The sequence below is a fragment of the Schistocerca americana genome, chromosome 7 (genome assembly GCF_021461395.2).
Source record: "Schistocerca americana isolate TAMUIC-IGC-003095 chromosome 7, iqSchAmer2.1, whole genome shotgun sequence".
Taxonomy (NCBI): Eukaryota; Metazoa; Arthropoda; class Insecta; order Orthoptera; family Acrididae; genus Schistocerca; species Schistocerca americana.
This window is the reverse complement of record NC_060125.1, coordinates 520,077,056-520,100,997: the sequence shown is the minus strand read 5'-3', so window position 1 is coordinate 520,100,997 and position 23,942 is coordinate 520,077,056. Positions and strand designations below refer to the sequence as shown.

At 40.7% G+C, this 23,942-nt stretch overlaps 1 protein-coding gene across 1 annotated transcript in view; it reads right to left on the bottom strand.

Moving 5' to 3' along the window:
- The window catches only part of LOC124623058, a 240,575-nt gene that overhangs the window by 38,723 nt on the left and 177,910 nt on the right, over positions 1–23,942 (bottom strand). The window contains exon 9 of the mRNA XM_047148851.1: positions 9,072–9,157. Within this exon, the coding sequence (XP_047004807.1) occupies positions 9,072–9,157 (86 nt within the window). The remainder of the gene's footprint in view (positions 1–9,071; positions 9,158–23,942) is intronic.

Genomic DNA, 23,942 nt, shown 5'->3' with positions numbered 1-23,942 from the left:
TTGAATTGACAGCCTTGAGGATTGTACTATTTATCGAGTAATTGAATTCCAACGGATTTCTTTTGGAACTCACGTTGATCACCTCACACTTTTCGTTATTTAGTGTCAACTGCCACCTGCCACACCATACAGAAATCTTTTCTAAATCACTTTGGAACTGATACTGGTCTTCGGATGACCTTACTAGACGGTAAATTACACCATCATCTGCGAGCAACCTAAGAGAACTGCTCAGATTGTCACCCAGGTCATTTATATAGATCAGGAACAGCAGAGGTCCCAGGACACTTCCCTGGGGAACACCTGATATCACTTCAATTGCAGCATGGAGTCTATGTCCCTGCTACTTTACTTTTTGTGATAGGTTAAAATGTGCTCTGCAATAGGAAATTGCAGGTATGTTCTGTTGATCAGGCTTTTATTGACAAGAAATTGCAAACCACCTGAAATTTATTGCAACCTTCATGATGTGTGCAGAAAAGGCATAATGACTGAAAGCTGAGTCAGACAATTGTGCAGTGATTTCAGAAATGACCATTCCATGGTTCACGATGAGGACTGCAGTAGTAGGTCTGGGCTATTGACTGATGAAGTAGAGATGAAAATTAATGACAAAATTTGTTGTTTCACCATTACAGAACTTTTGCAAAATTTTCCCCAAATTTCACGGAGTCTGGTGCATGAAATTGTGGTGGAGATGCTTGCTTGCCACAAATTTTGTGCTTGGTGGGTTCCCATAATCCTAATGGAAGACCATAAATAACAGAGACTGGCTGCAGCACTGACCTTCCTCAAAGATTTCGAGACAAATTGTGACAAAGTTATTGGATGTATCATAATTGGGGATGAAACTTGGATGAAGCATGTCAATTCTGAAACAAAAAGGCAGTCGATGGAATGTGGACACAAAAATTCTCCCAAAAAACCAAGGAAGTTTATGCAAACACTGTCAGCCAGAAAGATCATGACTGCTATGTTTTGGGATTGTAACAGAGTGATTCTTGTTTATTCCCTGGTAAGTGGCACAACAGTTAAGTCAGAGAATATTGTCAAATGCTGGAAAAGTTAAAGCAGGTGATAAAAAACAAGTGCTGGGAAAAACTTAGTGCAAAAGTTGTGTTTTTTCATGACAATGCACGTTCGCACATGTTGAGTCGTACCTGAGAGCCCCTATGGGGTTTTGGATGGGTGGTGATCAGTCATAGCCTGGATTTGGTGCCAAGCAACAACCACCTCTTATCAGCAATGAAGACATGACTCACTATGTAATGCTTTGATACTGACACCAGACTGCGTGCTGGCATAAATCAGTAGTTGAAATCACAGGTGGCAGATTTCTACAGAGATGGTATTGAAAAACTTGTGCAATGGTACAATAAGTGCCTCAGTCTGAATGGCTATGCAGAAAAATAGCTTAAGAGTTTACCTTTAAAATATATAAAACAAAATTTGTGTTTTCCATATTGTTAATGTATTAAAACATCTGTTACTTTCTGGATAGCCCTGGTATGTATGTAAGTCCAGGATATCCTCTCAAGCCTGTGTATCAATGTCAACCAAATTTGGCACACAGACAGCAGACATCACAAGTATCAGCACAGTGATGTTTGTAACCACCTAGCCTCAAAAGGTGTCGCGATATATGTTTTTAAGCCTCAGACATCAAGGCTGCCCTGCATGAGAGGCATTTTGTGTGGGAATAGCATTGGTCTGCCTTATCAGCTTGTTTTGCTGGACAGCCCACATGTTTAGGGCAAGAGAAGGTTTCTAAACCCCTGAAACGTAGGCTGCCCTGCACGAAATACATGTTGTGATGGTAGTATCGAACTGCTGTATTGGTCTGTTTTTCAGGGGATACAGCTGGTAATAGTTTGGAATGGATAGAAGAGGGGGTGGACAGGGAAGAGGGCTCGAGGGGATACATAGGAATATAGAGAGAGAGGAGGAGATGGGCAGAGAGGGGGGGGGGGGGGGAGCGGATGATAGCTGGGGAGAAAGGGGAGGAGGATTTGCATAGGAAGAGGTGGACAGCAGGAGATGAATTGGGAGAGGGCACAGGAAGAGATGATTAAGGAGAGGTGAGGAGAAGGAGGAGGAGACAGGGGACAGGAGGAGATGGATGAAATGAGAGGAACAGGAGAAGATGGAAAGAAAGTGGAGGCAACAGGAGATGGACAGAGAGAGAGGGAGGAGGTAGAGATGGAGAGAGAGAAAGGGGAGATATCGAGATGGACAGGAGAAGAAGTACAGAGACAGGTGAAGAGTAGATGGACAGTACAGAGAGAGGGGGTGGGAACAGACAGAGAGAGAGGGAGGGAGGAGGAGGAGATTCACAGGGAGATGGAGAGGAGATGGGCAGACAGGGAGGGAGGAGGGGGTGGTCAGGGAGAGAGGGAAGAATGAGAAATTCAGGAGGCAGGTAGAAAGGGTTGAAGGGTAGTGGAAAATGAAGAAGGGGGGAGAAAGTGGACAGGGAGAGGCATAGGAAGAAATGGCCACAGTGATGGGGTGGAGGTGATGGACACATAGAGGAGGAGCAGGAGATGGAGAGAGTGAAGTGGGGGGGTGGACAGATAGAGGTGGCAGGATCAGGTGGACAAGAGAGACAGATAGAGGGAGGGTTGGGCACAGAGAGGAGGGAGGAGGAGATGTGTGCAAGACATGTGACAAATACATATGCAAGCTAAGACGTGGAAGAGGTTAGCCAAATGATGACCTTTATTATTTTAATTTTTTTGGAACTAAACAAAAGTGTAACGCAGATTTAACATTTTTTGACATAGTCTCCTTATCATTCAACACACTTCTCCAGTGATTAGGAAGTGCATGGATTATTCTGAAAAAAAAAAAAAAAAAAAAAAAAATCTTTTTGTCATGTTTGTAGCCACTCTTGAGCTGCCTGCTGCAACTCTTCACAGAAATGAAATTTCTTTCCTCATATCACCTCTTTGAGTGGTCCAAAAATGTGGTAATCACATGATGCAAGATCTGATGAGTATGGTGGATGTGGAAGAGTATTAAAGTGCAGGTAATCAATGGTTGCAAGTATTGCATGGGCAAGTCAATGATAGTGTTGATCTTATTGCAGGGTGAAGCTGATTTTTTATTGTATTGGAGTATGATGCACTAGTGATGGTGTTTCCCCTGATGATGCAGTGTTTCAAGACAATGCCTTGTTCACCCCAAAAGTGAGTCAGCAAAAGCTTCCCGGCAGATGGCTGCATCCAGAACTGCTTGGGGTTGGTGCTGAGGAATGGTGCCATTCCTGGCTTGCTCTCTTTGTTTCAGGTGGTGATAGTGCACCCAGGTTTCGTCTTTTGTAATAATTCTTATGGTGAAGCTATCACCTTATGCTTCCAAGCATCACAAAAGATCTTCACAGATGTCAACACATTGCTCTTTTTCTTCCTGAGTGAGCTGCTGCCATGGAACCCATCTTGCAGACACTTTGGGAAACTTAAGCACTTCATGAATGATGTGGTGTGCTGAACCATGACTAATGTTCAGATCTGTGGCTATTTCATTGACCGTCACATGGCGATTTCCCACCACATTGGATTCAACTGCTGCAGTAGACTCTGGTGTCACAAAGTGGTGTGCTTGACCTGGGTGCTGAGTGTCTCTCACAAAAGTCATACGATTTCTGAACTTTCTCTTCCACTCATACACTTATGCAGTGACAGACATGCTTCATCATACTTGACTTTCATCCACTGATGAATTTCAGTAGGTTTTGTAACTTCACTGCTCAGAAAACATGACAGACTACTGTTCTTCCTTGGTGCATGTGGCAAGTGGGGCAGCCATTTTGAACTGGTATTGTGGGCACATTTCACTAGCCTGTAGTCTGCTGCTGTCAGTAGGGCATTCCTTACACCATTAGTAATGGTACTGCCAACTTACAGAATAACAGTGAGAAATGTCATAAGAGTACTATCCACCATGGGACAAAGATGTACGAACTTGTTCTTTGCACAGACCTCCAGTATGTGCGGCAGTAGATCAGAACTCGCAGAATAGTAAGAGGCATCTATCATACCAACATAGGGGAAGAGTTTGTGGAGTTATAGCATCAAGCATTGATGCATGACCATGGTCTACCATTGTCATGTGCCACAGAGAGTTTATGGTCACAATAATCCACCTCCACTTTAACCACAGACATTTCTGGCTGCACTTCTATCACCTACAACCAACTGACTCACTCCTTTGTGACTGAGGCATGGAGAATGGCATCAACAACATCATTTTTGGCTGCCCACTGCAATACTAAGTGGCAACCAAATACTACAGTGCTTAGTGCTTCTTGATCAACAACTTGCCACCAGAGTAGAGATACTACTTACAATGAATGGGATGTCACTTGTAACATAACATATGTGTTGGAGAAACATCAGCCAAGCAGAATTACTGGAAGCTTTGCGCTTAAGTATTGGGTCGGCCGAGGGAATGAGTCTAGGATAGCTGGATGAGCTGCCCATGTTAGCTCACGGCTGCCAGCTACCAAACACCCAGTGACAGGAAGTTGGAAGTTTTTCCCAGGCCTCAGGAGTCGGGGAAAGATGATTAACCATCTGGACGGCAGAAGGATGAAAGATCTGACTCTGAAAATGGCAGGTTGGGGCTACATAGAAATACTATAAAATTAAACAATAGTTCACTGTTTTGACATTAAAACAAAACCAATCACTTCAGAGTACTCACACCCCAGAGGTGCATGCTTTGGGACATCAATATTATTTTATTACAAAAAATTAGGTGCTACCCATGGTTCAACAGTTCTTTATAAAGAAATGCTAGTGCCAAAATTCACTATACACATGTATGTGCCATCACAATAGTTATGTCTTGGAGCCAATTGAAGGCCAAAAAATTGAAATGATGGGAGAAGCTGATAGAATTCAGGCCATTTCACACTGGCCATCATGTCACCATCACATCATGGCACTGTCACATCAAGGTGTATTCACACTGTCTGTCACAGCATGCCACGTCAAATAAATTCAAGTCATGTGATCTCAACTTGCATAGCTGTCCTCAACTACATTTCTTCATAACAATTGCAATTTTTACAAAATGATTTTCAATTGTTTTTATGCATGAAGTGCATAAAAACAATGTGGTAGCTTGTATATGTGGATGCTGGAGTCCACATTTGTACAAAAATGACATTTATTGGACTCAAATGTTTGTAGCTTGCAGGGATAGCTTGTATATTAGAGAAGGAAGAAACAAGTGCAAAATAACACAAAAAAGAGCGTAGGCACAAAAAATGTCATTACATGGTACAAGTGGGAAATTTGACAACTATACAAGGAACTCGAGGAAGAGGTATCTGATTTTACAAGTATTTTAGAAAGTTAAAGCAGTAGTTTTTTTCATTTGTTACATCAAATTGCACCCAAAATTACTAAAAGGAACACAGTGTTATGAGCTGCCATCATATTCCATGAAAAACTGGCTTATTTAAGGTGCAATTTTTTTGTGATAGCCATATCTGACTCAATACCTTTCACTTCAAGATTTATAGGTTTCCTTTGTGTCTTGTATTTGGCTATTAATAGTTCAAGTCAATCAAGTGCCCCACTTGTACTGGTATTAGCTAGTGAAACTAGATAAATATTGACTGCTAATGCACACAATCCAGAGAGTTACTTCACGATAAATAATTCTGCCGCTAACACATATTTAAACAAAACAATTCTAAGACATTACTCAATGCCTACTTTACAAACATAACTTTTTTCCACAAGTGCAGTGTCTGAAGATCCCAGTCCATTTCTTTATGAAACATTACAAATGCCTGACAGCATACAAATAGATTTTACTTACTAATCAGTCTGATTCTACCCACAGTACTTTTTCATGAAGATCACTGCATGACCATGTATCAGCAGGAAATGATCTTGGACGTCATGTGACCAACAATGGATGGTGACATTAGCCGCCAAAACTTTCTTCCTGAGAACCCTTGATGTTGCCATGATGTGATGGGATGGCCAGTGTGAATTGGCCTTGCACATTGCTCACAACTCAATCATTTACTTAAAGAAAAAATGTTTACACAACCGAGTAGCAAATTACAGTATGTGCCAAGAAAATGAGTAAATAATTTAATGACTGTTTGTGACTTGCCTAGCATGGAAAAGATCATAAATGTGTTCGTGTGTATCAATGGCTAGAAATCTATTATAACATGTCTCTGTAAACAAAATCCCAAGACTTCTCTGCATATATGCAGGGATTTCTGGCGAGCAGCCAATGTAGGGTTGTCTGTGTGAAAAACATGGTGTGCCCAGATGAATACCTGCATGTTTTAATGTTTGTCCTCAAGTCTTATTTATAGTGATCGAGAAGGTCATTTTTGAAGAGAACTGCAAGCATTTGAACTGGAGGGGCAAGTTTGTTGGGATTGTAGTTAATTTTCATAGATGACTTTTTATTCACGTTACCCACTGCATGTGAACATTAGTCACATTGACAATCCCACATGAACAGTGATTTTTGTTGGAATAAAAGGTAGCCTAATGTGTTAATTCAGGGAACAGGCTATCTTTATCACAAAATTCATCCAAATCTGTCTAGTCACTTAATTGTGAAGGAGTAACAAACACACTAACTCGATGAAGAAGAAAATTAGTGATTTCTAGTTTCATGCAGCGCAGCTTGTGTAATATTTGTACATGCAACAACATCATCTGCCCTCATGTGTGTGCCTGTTACCATCAGATACGCTTGTATATCATAATAAAATCCAGACTCACTAAAAGCCTATCACATTCTACATGATGTCTCTCTGCCATACAGCATTTAAGTGACACCATCGTTGTGAGTCTTCAAGATTCTCAGAAGCAATAAGATATATATGACACTCAGCGGATAAAATGGAGTGGGCTTGTATGAAAGTATGGATTACACACTTTGAAGATTACATATGCATAATATTCATTTCACTCAATCATATTATGTAGGACATTTTAAATAATAAAAGCATTTTTGCAAATATGATAAAGTTCAAAAGTCAAAGAGTAAATACCTTTTTTTAAGAGTAATTACTGTTCCACATTTTGTATTATATTCTTTAAATCAAAGAGTAAATAGCTTTTTCTAAGAGTAATTATTGTTCTACGGTTCATATTATATTCTTCAAATCAATAAATATCTTATACTTCGCACTTTTAAAAGTAGCCTTTATATTAATTCAGGGTATAAGCTAATTCCATTCCAAATTTCTTCCAAATTTGTCCAGTGAAGGAGTAACAAACATACATACAAATGTTTGCACTTATAATATACACTCCTGGAAACTGAAATAAGAACACCGTGAATTCATTGTCCCAGGAAGGAGAAACTTTATTGACACATTCCTGGGGTCAGATACATCACATGATCACACTGACAGAACCACAGGCACATAGACACAGGCAACAGAGCATGCACAATGTCGGCACTAGTACAGTGTATATCCACCTTTCGCAGCAATGCAGGCTGCTATTCTCCCATGGAGACGATCGTAGAGATGCTGGATGTAGTCCTGTGGAACGGCTTGCCATGCCATTTCCACCTGGCGCCTCAGTTGGACCAGCGTTCGTGCTGGACGTGCAGACCACGTGAGACGACGCTTCATCCAGTCCCAAACATGCTCAATGGGGGACAGATCCGGAGATCTTGCTGGCCAGGGTAGTTGACTTACACCTTCTAGAGCACGTTGGGTGGCACGGGATACATGCGGACGTGCATTGTCCTGTTGGAACAGCAAGTTCCCTTGCCGGTCTAGGAATGATAGAACGATGGGTTCGATGACGGTTTGGATGTACCGTGCACTATTCAGTGTCCCCTCGACGATCACCAGTGGTGTACGGCCAGTGTAGGAGATCGCTCCCCACACCATGATGCCGGGTGTTGGCCCTGTGTGCCTCGGTCGTATGTGGTCCTGATTGTGGCGCTCACCTGCACGGCGCCAAACACGCATACGACCATCATTGGCACCAAGGCAGAAGCGACTCTCATCGCTGAAGACGACACGTCTCCATTCGTCCCTCCATTCACGCCTGTCGCGACACCACTGGAGGCGGGCTGCACGATTTGGGGCGTGAGCGGAAGACGGCCTAACGGTGTGCGGGACCGTAGCCCAGCTTCATGGAGACGGTTGCGAATGGTCCTCGCCGATACCCCAGGAGCAACAGTGTCCCTAATTTGCTGGGAAGTGGAGGTGCGGTCCCCTACGGCACTGCGTAGGATCCTACGGTCTTGGCGTGCATCTGTGCGTCGCTGCGGTCCGGTCCCAGGTCGATGGGCACGTGCACCTTCCGCCGACCACTGGCGACAACATCGATGTACTGTGGAGACCTCACGCCCCACGTGTTGAGCAATTTGGCGGTACGTCCACCCGGCCTCCTGCATGCCCACTATACGCCCTCGCTCAAAGTCCGTCAACTGCACATACGGTTCACGTCCACGCTGTCACGGCATGCTACCAGTGTTAAAGACTGCGATGCAGCTCCGTATGCCACGGCAAACTGGCTGACACTGACGGCGGCGGTGCACAAATGCTGCGCAGCTAGCGCCATTCGACGGCCAACACCGCGGTTCCTGGTGTGTCCGCTGTGCCGTGCGTGTGATCATTGCTTGTACAGCCCTCTCGCAGTGTCCGGAGCAAGTATGGTGGGTCTGACACACCAGTGTCAATGTGTTCTTTTTTCCATTTCCAGGAGTGTATATGGGACTACATACGTTATGTCATAACAGAAAATGTATATCTTATAAAAATCATTAAAACTGATAAGAACTGTATTAATTGCATTGCAATTAAGATTATTTAAATCTGTAGTTGTTGCAAATGCTACAGTAAATGGGTTTGATGTAATGGATTACTTTCACATGGATATTCATACATACATGGAGTAACAATGTCTGACACTATCATTTAGTGAGTGTTACTAGAATCTCATTGGGTGTCAAGAACCTTATGTAGCACAAATAAATAGATGGTCTAGTTCAAAAATTTAACAGTTATTGCACCAGTAGCATATATTTTCTGATGATGTCGCACATGTAAAGTGATGACTTACTGCAGTCCATGTTGACAGCAAGTTCACTGGACATCGAGATGCTGTAGTTGCCTATTTGATTGCCTTGGGCATCAACACAGACCTTCCTGTAAGAGAATAGAATTGTCTGGTAAAGTAAAACTGTCATCAAAAAGGTTGATTTGATCACCACAGCATTTTGCTATATGCTGTGTGGCAAGATAAGATCTCTGACAACTTGCAGCACTCTTGTCAGCTTTCAAGTACAAAGTGCAAACAGCTGCTGTCAGTACTACTTGAATGCTATAATCGATCTGACCAGCTGCAGTGCTGAGGCATTGTTGTAGAAATGTAAGCAAAATCATGTTGCATGATTGGCCATGGTAGACACACGAAGCAGCTGTGAGAAGTCCACTATGACTAGTAGGGATCTATTTACACCATATGGGCCATGGCATGGCAAGGCATGGCCTTGTCTTCCTCCAGTTTCTGAACTGGTTTGTTTTGCCAGTTCCAGATGGACTGGTGGTACAACTCGTCATTTATCATTGCCAGTAATAAAATATGCAATAAGTATTAGAAAAAATAATCTGACCTATTGTGGATTGAATCCTGGACCTGTGGATTTTTAATCTGACACTTACCCACTTGACCCTTTAGACATACAGATTTCTCTGAGACATAAGTAAGGTTAGGCAGCTAACACAGATTACCTAAGGTACACCTGCACTGCAGAGCCTGCACATTCTGACTTATCGCGAGACTGAATTCCACTTGGTCACATTGTAGGCATGTGACACAGTAAGAAAAGTATTCAGGGTGCATCAAACCTTTTGGGTCAAACTGAAACAGGCGATAGTGGGTCCACAACTGACTATGTCGAGATAGAGAACCAATGACCGCAAATGCATATTTATTGTGTTATGGACATGCGCAGCATATACTGCATAAAAACAATGTAGCTCATACTGATTGTTCAAACCAACAATCGCCAGTCTCAGTGCATATATTGCAATGGCACCTGCAGTTCTGCCACACTCTCATGAAGATCCCAGGTGTCTGTTGTACACTGAAACAGGCAAGGAATGATTAACAGTGTACAGCCCTGACCACAAAACAGACATACGGTACATTACTTAGCTCATAACATGTGCGTAATGTGATGATTGTGTGTTTCACACTGGCATACTACTGTGTGCTGCATGCACACCGCTAAACATTTTGTATAACTGTGAAGTGAACTTATTACTATTTACATCAACCTGTTAACTGAAAATGAAGAAAAAAGACAGCTTTTGAGTATCCTAAACAGCTTTCACATGAAACCACTCTTCACAGACCGCACTAGAATAACAGAGTCATCTTCGTCCCTATTAGATAATATCTTTACAAATATCGAAAATGATGTTACTGAGGCACAAAATCTAAACTTAGGTCTTTCAGACCACAACACACCACTAACATGCATAAATTCTTCTCTACCTGCGGTGGTTAAGTACAAGTGGGAATATAAAAGGCACTTCTACCCAGAAAAGGTTAGTATTTTTATCCAGTCCTTAGCAAAAGAAACCTGGGAAGATGTGTACTCAAAATCATCAACTGATGAATCATTCAATGCATTTTATAAGACTTTCATGTCCATATTTGAGATGTGTTTTCCGGAAAAACAGACAAGAATTAATGTCATTCCAAGAAACAGCAGCTAGTGTATAACACCTGCTATCAGAGTATCCAGTCAAAAGATAAAACTTCTCAATCAACTGAGAAAAGACAACCAAGGTGATCACTTTGCAGAATATGTTAAGACATATAAGAAAATTTATAAGAAAGTAATTAAAACAGCCAGGACAATGCTCAATGACAAAGTAATCATAGGGACAGCAAACAAGTCGAAAGCAATTGGAATACAGTAAAAAAGGAAAGAAACAAAAGTGTTAAAAAGCAATATGACATTGTATTAAAAGATGATCATGGTGTGTTACTCAGAAATGGTACTCTAGCAAATTACATAAATGACTATTTCATAAACAATCCATTCAATCTGAGTAAAAATTTTGCTAATAATAGTAGTACCACAGTTCAAAGAGAGCAAAGTGGTAATTCAATATTGCTATGTCTCACAAATAAATTAGACGTTCTTAAGATAATAAAAACAATGAAGAATAAAATGTCCTCTGTAATTGACAAGGTACCAGGTACAGTCATAATTAAATGTGCTAGTGTCATAGCAGAACCACTCTCACATATCTAAAACATATCATTAACAGAAGGAGCATTCCCACAAAGACTAAAAATTTCAAAAATAAAGCCAGTGTATAAAAAGGGTAATATATATGAAGTAGAAAACTATAGACCAATAGCTTTGTTATCTGTATTTTCAAAAATAGTAGAGACTGTCACGAAAAATGTAATTACAAATTACTTCGAAAAATTCAATCTCTTGTCTGTAATCTAACATGATTTTCGCAAAGGCATGAGTACAGAAACAGCAATTGCCCAATTCATCGAAAACATTGAAATAGGACTTGACAGAAATAACAGTACAGTAGGAATAAACTTGGACTTATCGAAGGCATTTGATACTGTTGATCATGGAATCTTGCTAGACAAACTAGAAGCTATAGGTATATGAGGAGTTTCATTAAAATGGTTTCAGTCATATCTCTACAATAGAAAACAGGTAGTAGAAATTACCTCAGCAAACAATAGAAACTAAAGCATTGTGTTCAGATCGGACATGCAGACCGTACCAATCGTAGTACCCCTCTTATTTCTTATATATATATTACTGATATCAAGGTCCCAACCAGTGGTAAGCTGATGATAAAAATATTGTTGTAACAGACATAAATAGGGTATTGCCAACATCTGCAACCAGGGTTTTGGAATACATACAAAACTAGTTTGAACAGAACAGCCTAACCTTAAATATTTCAAAACCTAATTATATACTTCACAGGAAAACAAAGTCTCATCATGACGTGAACCTCAAAATTGAAAATAAACAAAATTCTTAGGTGTGCAAATTGATGAAAATTCGGACTGGAAAGCCCACATTCTCTACCTCTCTAACAAGTTAAGCTCTGCTTGTTTTGCATTACGTATAATTAGTACTGTGTGTAGTAGAGAGTGTAGCAGAACTGTTTACTTTGCTTACATCCATTCTGCTATCACCTATGGCCTAACCCTCTGGGGGTCATAATAAGGCAAACGTGAAAACCATCTTCACCTTACAAAAACGAGCTGTTAGAATAATTTCAAACAGTAAAAGGCTAACACCATCCAAACAGTTATTTCAATACCTAAATATTCTATCCTTACCATGCCTCTATATAAAAAAAGTGTTGTTAAAATAGAAATAAACATTCATAATTACGAAACCAACTCAGATCTTCACTTGTGCAATACAAGAATGTGCAATGACATCCACATAAAACGAGTAAACAAGGCTTTAATACAAAACCAAAACAGCATTGAGGGTAATATTTTGTACAACAAACTTCCAACTCAGCAAAAAGAAATAAAAACATTATCTACATTCAAGGAAGCAATATTTAAATTCTTAATGACAAACTACTATTATAGTGTAAATGAATATCTGCAGTAACCTTGCAGCAAGTAACTACATTCATTTACTGTATATTAATAGCACCATACATCAAATGCTTGTCACAGCCTCAATGTTAATTTTTCTGAACAAAAGTGTTAAATGAATTATTTACTTGTAATGTATTTGATGTAAAAGACCCCGAACAAGAGTGTTAAATCAATTATTTACTTGTAATGTATTTCATGTAAAAGATCCTTCTCATACTTTTATATTATTACAGTAATCAAAGTTGTATTGCCCAAAAGTATTCTGATGGGTATAATGAACTGTTGTATTATGTAGGAGACTGTACACCCTTATCTTATTTTTGTTATACTATGTTCTTTGCCGCTGGATGAATTAACTACGGTACTACTTCTACTACTACTACTACTACTACTGCTACTAGTACTATCTCTGGTGTCAGTTGTCCATTGCACCAGTCAGCTTGTGATGTTCAAACAGGTTACGGGAATTCAGCCAGGTAATATTTACAGTGACAGCTGATTTTTCGGAGGGAGTACACCCTGCCATTTTCAAGGCACAAACTGCAGTGGGCAGTCAATGTACAACCAAATTTAAAACCTTGGTTCTTGGAGTAATTCAGGAAAGATAACACACATACACTGAACACTAGTGCCACCAAATATGACGAAAGTCAGAGGTATCAATAGTGAAAGACTACAAACTAGTAGGTGAGGTAACATTGACTCTCTCCGTCAGTTTTTGACAAAGGAGAGAGCAAGATTCCAAACAGAGTTTAAACAAAAACCTCCATCCCTGTTTGCAAGGTTACTAACTAATTTAATCTTAAGAGTTTCCTTAATAACACTGTTCCAATAGCTGGATGTGCATGCCAGTATCTTGGTATTGTTATATAACATAGGGAGACCAGTAGCCAAACAATGGTCAGCAATAGCAGATCTACTTGGCTGCTGTAATCGTTTGTGCTGTTTACGCTCAGTACAGAGGTCCTCCACAGTCCTGATAATCTGACCAATGTATTTCATTTCATTCATTTCATTTCATTTCATTTTATTATCTTCCTGTATATCATTTACATGATGTAGGAATTGTCACAACAAAGTTATCATACTAGTACAAGTACTACAGACATAATAATGGAATATCACTTTCAAGGCATTTTTTAAAAGTACAAATTTAGACATATAAATTAAAATTTTTGGCAATAAATTTACACACAATCAAAGTACTCATCTACGTCATAGAAAGTTTTGCTTAAAAGGTAATTTTTAAGCTCAGTCTTAAATTTTACTTCATCTATTATTGCCTTCATGTACACTGGCAGAGCATTGTAGACTTTTATTCCAAAATAACTTACATGCTTTTGGGTTTGTGTTGTCCTTACCCTTTCTACATACAAATTCTTACAAGTTCTAGTATTATAATTATGGCAGCCCTCATTTGTATGTAGATTTTTCATATGTGCTCTTGTACACAGAATGCTTTTATAAATATACAGTGATGGTATTATGAGTATTTGCAGTTCTTTGAAAAGGGGCCTACAATGAGTTCTTGGAGAGTTATGTGTTATGATTCGTATAGCTCTTTTCTGAAATTTGAAGATATCTGTTAAGCTTGATTTAGTTTTACCCCAGAACACTATGCCATAAGACACGATGGACTGAAAGTAAGCAAAATACACTAGTCTAGTACAGTCTGTGCTACATACTCTAGATAATATCCTCAATGCAAAACATGCCGAATTGAGCCTTTGGGATAAGTACTTGAGATGGTCTTTCCAGCTTAAGTTTTGATCAATGTGCATGCCCAAAAACTTTGTGCATTGTACACTCTCTATCTTCTTATCCATTAGTTTTAACTGGAGGTCCATATCTTGAGTTGCTTTGCCATACTGTATATAATTTGTTTTACTTAGATTAAGTGTTAACTCATTTGCATTAAACCAATGTTGAATACATTTCAGGACTATATCAGTTGTGGTAGTTAATGATTTTTTATCATCACTTATAATTATGCTAGTGCCATCTGCGAACAACATTATTTTGGTAGAAATATTAGGATTTTTTATGTCATTTATATAAAGCAAGAATAATAAGGGACCAAGAACACTGCCCTGTGGGACACCTATTTCCAATTTCTTTGCATCTGAGACCCACTTGATTTTCTGATTTTTATATTCTGCGATGACTTCTACTACCTGAGTTCTATCTTGAAGGTAAGATTCAAACCACTGCTTCACAACTCCCCTTACACCTATTGCCTCCATCTTGTTTAACAGAATTTTGTGGTTTACTGTATCAAAAGCTTTAGATAAATCTAAGTTAATTCCTACTACACATTTTTTAGTGTCGAGACTCCTGACAATCTCTTTGGTATAGGCATGGATAGCTGATTCCGTGCTGTGGCCCGAGCGAAAGCCATGTTGATTGCAGTTTAGAAGTTTGTGAGCATCTAAGTAATTTATGAGTCTGGTTTTCATTAATTTCTCTAGAATTTTTGAAAATGATTGGAGAAGGGATATTGGTCTATAATTTTCTACCTTGTATGGATCTCCTTTTTTAAACAGAGGTCTAACCTTAGAGATTTTCAACCTCTCAGGAAAAACACCTTCACTGAAAGACAAATTGGCAATATGTACCAGGGGCTTTATAATTTGTTTGGCAACTTTTTTTATTATTGACACAGGCACTTCATCTACACCTGCAGACATTTTTGATTTTAGACTCTTTATCACCTTTAATATTTCATTATCATTTGTGGGAGTTAACAACATACTACTGTCTACTTTTGGGGCTGTTAATTTCTCATGTTTGGTAAAGTTTTTACTTAATGACACTGGTACACTTAAAAAGTAATTATTAATGTAATTTGCCAGAGTTTCATCTTTTAATTCAATATTTTCACTATTTTTTAGTACTATTTCCTGATCCTTGAGGCCCTTACCTGTTTCCCTTTTCACAATTTCCCAAATAGTTTTTGATTTATTGCCTGATTTTCTTATTAATTTATCATTGCTTAGTAATTTTGCTTTTGTAATTACTTTTCTATATATTTTTTTTGTAATTTGTTACATATTCTTTAAACTTGGGGTCAGTCCAACTTTTCAGTCTATAGTTAAGCATTTTCATGGTCCTGGAGGAATTTCTAATACCTGTTGTGATCCAGGAGTTAGCATGTGTATGCCCAAATGTGTTTGTTTTGACAAGTTTCTTAGGAAAACACATTTCAAAATTCAACATAAACAGGGAAGAAAAAACATTATATGCAGTGTTTGTGCTAGTTTGTAACAGTACTTCTGCCCATGATTGGTTAGTCAGTGTATTTATGAAGTGACTGCAACTATTTGTGGAGAAGGTTCTTTTGTACATTTGGTATGAACTATTTTTGGTCACAGGGGCTATGGAAAATTTAAGGATAAGTGCATTGTGATCAGATATTCCTAGGTCAACATTTATTACATCTATATCTGTGGCATTTATATTTGTGAAGATATTATCTATGAGACTTTTTGAAGAGTTTGTTATTCTTGTAGGGTTAGTTATATGTGGATACAAATTGAAGCTATGTAAAACATTCAGGAACTGATCTTTGGATGCACCTTCAGTCAATAAGTTGACATTAAAATCTCCACTTATAATTATTGTTGATTTTTTATGATGTAATATTTTGAGCAATGCCTCTAACTTATTTCTAAAAATTTCAGGATCACCACATGGTGATCTGTACACTGACATTATTATTAATTTACTCTTTTGCATATTCAACTGTATTGCTGCAGCCTCAAAATGTTTTTCTTCATTCAAGGATTCAGTTACAGTCATATTTTTAACCTTTACTCCAGGTTTTACATAAATGCAAACACCACCATGTCTTGTTTCCTTCCTGCAAAAATGGCTTACTAATTTGTAAGGAGAAATGCAAATATTTTCTAGTTCATAACTCATGCACCAATGTTCTTGAATGCAAATACAATCTATACTAGCTTCACTGGCTGCAATCTCAAGTTCTAATATTTTATTTTTAATGCATTGTATGTTAAGGCTCATTATTTTTAAATTATTGACATTAGATTGAGAGGAGTACCATTCTGATGAAATGTGGCTTCATGATTGGCCAGCTCAGCTGGCAAAGTCTCAGTGTCGGAAATGACATGCCCCCTGTGTAATAAGGTATGAAGTACCCCTTCACATGGAGCCCAATGGTGACAACTATCAGCCTGTAAATACAAGTCAGTGTGGGTAAGTTGCTGGTAAACTGCATGCCCCAATGATTCATCAACCTTCCTCCTAACCAAAACATCAAGAAAGGGAAGGCAACCATCCTCTTCCACTTCCATCATAAAACAAATGTTCAGGTGGATCGAATTCAGATGTTCTAAAAAGGCATTCCAATTCTCCTTACCATGAGGCCAAACAACAAAAGTATCATCAACATACCTGAAGAAACAGGTGGGTTTCAATGGCACCAACTCCAATGCACATTCCTCGAAGTTTTCCATAAACAAATTTGCAATCACAGGAGACAATTGGCTACCCATCACAACTCCGTATGTCTGCTTGTAATACTGGTCATTGAATAAAAAGTAAGTGCATGTCACCACATGTCAAAAGAGATCAGTTAATTCAACTCCACACCTAACCTCAGTCAACTACAACAAATCAGACAGAGTAACATGAGCGAAGAGAGAGACCACATCAAAACTTACTAAAATATCAGAGTCTTTCAACCACATTCCCTGCAAAGAATGTACGAAATCATCTGAGTTCCTGATATGATGTTCACACCGACCAATGTGTGGGCTAACAGAGAAGTAAGATGCTTGGCTACACAATATGTCGGAGCACTGATATTGCTCAATATAGGACAGAAAAGAACCCCTTCCTTGTTTACCTTCAGAAGGGCATATAACCTATGGGGAACAGCACTACAGGTGTTAAGACTCTTGATAGTGTCCTGTGACAAACCAATTTTCTTCAGGAGGTTGTTAGTCTTTCTCTCAACACTTTTCATGGGGTCAGCATCGATCCTACAAGTCAGATAATAAACATTGCATCTTTTGTGCATAATCCTGTTTGTTTAAAACAATGGTGGCATTGCTCTTGTCTTAGGTAAAGTAACAATGTCAGGACCAACTTTGAGAGAGCGTAAAGCAGCCCTCTCTGCTGCTGTTACTTTACTCTTGGGTGGACGAGCTCTAGTCAACACATGATATGCATTCCTCCAAGCCTCCTCTGTTCCTTTTTGGGTACTGGTCACCCTATGTTATATAACAATACCAAGAGATTGGCATGCACGTCCAGCTATTGGGACAGTGTTAAGGAAGCTGTTGAGATTAAATTAGCGAGCAACCTTGTAAACAGGGATGGAGGTTTCTGTTTAAACTCTGCTTGAATCCTACTCTCTCCCTTGTCAAAAAAACAGAGGGACAGAGTCAGTGTTACCTCACCTGCTAGTCTGTAGTCTTTCACCATCGATTCATCTGACTTTGGTCACCTTTGGTGGTACTAATGTTCAGTGTATCTATGTTCTCTTTCCCGAAGTACTCCAAGAGCTGCAGTTTTAAATTTGCTTGTACATTGCCTGTCAATTACAGTTTGTGCCTTGAGAATTGCGGGGTGTACACCCACCGAAATATGGGTGGTTGCTGTAAATATTACCTGGCTGAATTCCCGTAAGTTGTTTGAAAATTGTATACACTAGGAGAAACTCAGGTCTCAGCTTGTGATGTGTCCATGGTGAGGTGTGTTACTGTGTACAGCACATAACATGTAGTGAAACGTGGAATATTACTTTTCATGAGAGTTTGGAGACATGTGGTGTGGCAGGATGTAGTGCCTGTAAAGTGGCATGAATGTATAGAGAATGATTTCCCAATAGGCACCATCCTAATTTTGAGAAGTTTATCTTCATGGATACTGTATTATGAGAATGAGATCATTCACATCACAGAGAGCCAGCCAATGTCCCCACAAAAGACATGCCTGAGCACCAGGCTTTGAGGAGATGGTACTGCATCATATGACCAACTACCCAACAATGAACACTCGTCAACTTGCTCATGTAATTTGCACTTCAAAGGATACAGTGTGTAGAATATTGGTGGAATGGGTATCATACCCCTGTAATAAAGAATGCGTGCGAGCATTCTGGAGTGAGGACAAACTCCACACCACCCAAATCTCTGTCAATGTAAGGGAGGGTATTGTCCAAAATCACCTAATAGTACCTTATTTGCTGCTTTCCGGACTGGTTCACATTACCTGGTGTTCCTGTGAGATGTGCTGCCACAGTTCTTGGAGACTGTACACCTTGTTGTCTGCAAAAGAATGTGGTTTCAACACAATTGTGCAGCAGTCTAATTTGATGTTAACGTCTGCTAGTGCATGAGTGACATGTACCCTCATCGTTGGATTGGAAAAGGAGGTTCTGTCTCATGGCCAGCACAATCATCGTATCTCACAACTCTGGACTTTTTTTCTCTGGAGTTATGTTAAGATGTTGGTGTATGAAACCTCCATATAAACAGATGAAGACCTGCTTGCAAGGTTCAAGCTGCCTGTCTCTTGATACAGCAGACACCAGAAATCTTTGAGAGAATGCAGCAGAACTTCATGCACTGTGTTCAAGCATGCACTAAGACTGGTGGTCATCATTTTGCATAATTACTTTGAGCTATGTTATTGTTATGTGGTGTATGCTGTATATGTCACTGAAGCGCTGAAGAAACTGGTGTAGGCATGCATATTCAAATACAGAGATATGTAAACAGGCAGAATATGGAGCTGTGCTCGGCAATGCCTATATAAGACAACAAGTGTCTGGTGCAGTTGTTGCATCGGTTACAGCTACTACAAGATTTAATGAGTTTGAACGTGGTGTTATAGTCGGCGCTCAAGCGATGGGACACAGCATCTCTGAGATAACGAAGTAGTGGGGACTTTCTCGTATGACTGTTTCACGAGTGTACCGTGAGTATCAGGAATCCAGTACAATATCAACTCTCGGACATTACTGCGGCCAGAAAAAGATCCTGCAAGAACAGGATCGATAACAACTGAAGATAGTCGTTCAACGTGAAAGAAGTGCAACCCTTCCGCAAATTGCTGCAGATCTCAATGCTGGGCCATGAACAAGTGTCAGCGTGTGAACCATTCAATGAAACATCATCGGTATGGGCTTTCGGAGCTGAAGGCCCACCCGTGAACACTTTATAACTGCATGAAGCAAAGCTTTACTGCTCGCCCGGCTTGTCATCACCAACATTGGACTGTTGACAACTGGAAACGTATTGCCTGGTCGGACGATTCTCGTTCCAAATTGTACCGAGTGGATGGACGCATACATGTATGGAGACAACCTCATGAATCCACGGACCCTGCATGTCAGCAGGGGACTGTTCAAGCTGTTGGAGGCTCTGTAATGTTGTGGGACGTGTGCAATAGGAGTGATATATGGGACCCCTGATACTTCTAGATACGTCTCTGACGTGTGACATGTATGTAAGCATCCTGTCTGATCACCTGCATCCATTCATGCCCATTGTGAGTTCCGACGGACTTGGGAAATTCAAGCAGGACAATGCGACACCCCACACGTCCAGAATTGCTTCGGAGTGGCTCCAGGAACACACTTCTGAGTTTAAACACTTTCGCTGAGTACCAAACTCCTCATACATGAACATTATGGAGCATATCTGGGACGCCTTGCAAAGTGTTGTTCAGAAGAGATCTCCACCTCCTCGTATTCTTACGGATTTATGGACAGCTCTGCAGGATTCATGGTGTCAGTTCCCTCCAGCACTACTTCAGACATTAGTTGAGTCCATGCCACGTTGTGTTGCGGCACTTCTGCGTGCTTGCGTTGGCCCAACACGATATTAGGCAGGTATACCAGTGTCTTTGGCTCTTCAGTGTGCAACGGATATACAGTTCCGACCATTGGTTCCCTGTCTCAATATAATTCGGAATGGGCCCACTATCACCTGTTTCAATTTGACCCGAAAGGTTTGAGAGACGCTATAAAGTCAGAGCAGAGACGAATGGGGAGTCATTCTAGGGAGGACACGGGCCGCAAATGGATGAGCTGCAGACATAAGTGGTGCAAAAAGAAACCAAAATGAACATTCAGAAAAGATTGCGTGCATTGTGTGGTAACGATACAGTTGATAGCCCTTCTGTTGGGTGATGGTTACAGAGTGTTAAAGTGTCAGGAAGTGCAGAAACTGAGCTCTACGATCGGCCATATTCGGGATGTCGTGTCACAGCCGCTGCTCCTGACATGACGATTTGGGAGGATGCCATTAATCGTGCAGGCTGGTGCAGTGTGGACGCATCACAACTCAATTGGCCATACAGCACGGTCGGCCACTGCCAAACTTCACGCATGCAGGGTGTGCGGGCCGTGGGCAGTCCAAGTTCCAGCCTGTCTCGGAGATGCTCGGTCCTTCTCGCAAGTATCTGGTACAGCGCGACATTTCATTGAGTATTTCGCTGTGGCATTTTTCGGTCGACACAACTCTTCAGTTCGGCATGAGACACCCTTTTGTTACATGTTAACACCTAATAATAAGACTAATTATTTCACGCAGTATACGTGAGAACTTTGGACCAGTGGTGAATGACTGTTTATTCTTAGGTATAGAATCTTTTTGAATATAGTCTGGGTGATTTGCGCGCCGTGAGTTAGGCTGCTTCAAGACATTTACATAATTTCTAAATTTAATACTTGACATATTGTGTTAGGCCTTTAACATAAGATTATATCTCTTAATGTGTAGATTATGACAGCATAACAATAGCTGTGTGAAATACTGAGAACGAACTTTATGTTGCCCCTGGGAGCCGTTAGATAGGCAACCTGCAACTGCAACTGGGTGATTATTTTAGCCCATTAGTAATATATTGGTTTGTTGGATAAATTCGTAGCGTTTTCTCGTAAGTGTAATAAAAATAATAGGTACATATAACAGAGACTTTAGCCATCAATAATATATTCTCCTTCACTATTTACATCAGTCTACCAACGCTGAGGTAACTTTTTAACTCCGCGACTGTAGAAATCACGTGGTTTTGATGCGAAGAACTCTTCGAGCCATGTTCGGCGCACATTTTCATCCGGACAGGAATTTTCTTGAAGGTTTTTCTACAGAGAGCGGAAAAGGTGAAAATCTGAGGGCGCAATATCAGAATAAGATGGGTGCGGAACGACTTCCAACTCATCTCCCGTGTAGCGTTTTTTATGAGTCTAGCAGAATGCGGGCAGGCATGATCGCGGAATAGCATCACTTCACGCAGTTTCTCATTTACATGTACATCATACTCCGCGAACCATTTAATGGTGTGTGGTGAAGGGTACTTTTGTATCACTAACTGAGCCCTCCAACCCTGTTCCACTCGCGAATAGCGCTTGGGGAGAATGATTGTCGGTAAGCCTCTGTATTGGCTCTAATTTCTCGTTTTCTCCTCGTGATCACTACGCGAGACGTATGTGGGGGAAGTGATACGTCGTCGGACTCGTTCCCGAAAGTACTCTCTCGAAATTTCGATAGGAAATCTCTCCGTGACGCACAACGCCTCTTCTGTGAAGAATGGTCGAACAAGCGTCTTATAAGCCAATTACTTTGTGGACGAGTGATATTTCCTTCAGATTCTTCGTATGAATCTCAGTCTGTCATCTACTTTTCCCACTATTTGTTTTATGTGGTCATTGCACTTAAGGTCGATTTGGATGTTACTCTTGGATATTTTACGGTAGATACTGTTTCCAGCGGTTTGCCATCCATAGTGTAGATGTACAGTACTGGATTTCTTTTCCTATGTATGCGCAATATGTCACATTTACGTTCAGAGTCAACTGCCAGAGACTGCGCCATTCATCAATTCTCTGCAGATCATTCTACACATCGTTACTATCTCCTGTTGTAGCTACTTTGTAATAGACAACGGCATCATCTGCGAACAGCTTTAAAGAGCATCCGACGCTTTGTACTAGATCATTTACACCGTGTGGTTATCATTAATCTTTTCGTATTTAACACGTTATAACACGGAAACTAATTACCCTATGAGGATCTAACTTGGTAGCGTTAATGTCAAGGATATTGGGAAGAGAAATAATGCAGAATCATTCAGTTGAGACACTTTTAATGTGCTGCTACGGTACATCATAGCATTAAGTACCTGTACAATTACTGTTACAAAAGGGGGTCAAAATGGCGCCCATAAGTGTCCAGAAGAGTCTGAAATCGCAAAATTGCATTCTGTACAGCAGAACGAAGCATTTCCGTAGGTATACTGGCTACCTCTCTTGATACGCTGCGCTTCAGATCGGCACATGTGTGAATACTCCCCAGATAAACCCTGTCCTTCAGATAGCCTCAGAATCAGAAATCACAAGGAGTGGGGTCAGGTGATCGTGCCGGCCAAGCATTTGCAAACGATCGGTTGATAATTCTATCGTTTCCAAACGTGGTTCGGAGAAGCAGGTGAACTTCACGAGCGATGTGCAGTGGGGCCCCATCTTGCATGAAAACTGTTGAGTTCTATGCTTCCCTCTCCTGCAGGTCAGATATGACATGCTGGCAAAGCATTTCGCAGTAATGCTGGCCAGTCACACTGTACGTCTTTGGTCCTTGAGCGCCAGCCTGTTTTTTTTTTTTTTTTTAAAAAAAAGACCAATGATGAACGTAACCGCGAAGCTACACCATACTGTGTAACGTTCATCATACAGAGGAAGTTCAAGCACAGTGACTGGAGGTGAAGATCCCCACATTCGGCAATCTGTGTGTTCACCTCATCCGTCAGATAAAAATTAGCTTCGTCGTCCATAGGATGGTCCAGGGCCAGCCCTCATCATCTTCAGTCCTCGCGAGCAAGTGTTTGCGTCCTGTGGTGCAAGCTGCTGTACGATATGGATCTTGTACAGATATCATTTGAGAATGGTTCGAAGCACCTTCCGTACAGTGGACCACGGGATGTTCAACTGTCGTGACACAGCACGCGCACTATCTGACGATCGGGAATTTCGAGCAGCGTTGTCTGCCATAGCAAGAGCGATTTCAAAATGGTTCAAATGGCTCTGAGCACTATGCGACTTAACTTCTGTGGTCATCAGTCGCCTAGAACTGAGAACTAATTACACCTAACTAACCTAAGGACATCACACACATCAATGCCCGAGGCAGGATTCGAACCTGCGACCGTAGCAGTCGCGCGGTTCCGGACTGCGCGCCTAGAACCGCTAGACCACCGCGGCCGGAGCGATTTCATCAACCACCTTAGTGCAACCGGTCGTCGGCCTCTTCCCCGAGCGACGCCCAGTCCTACAGTTCATTCGAAGTT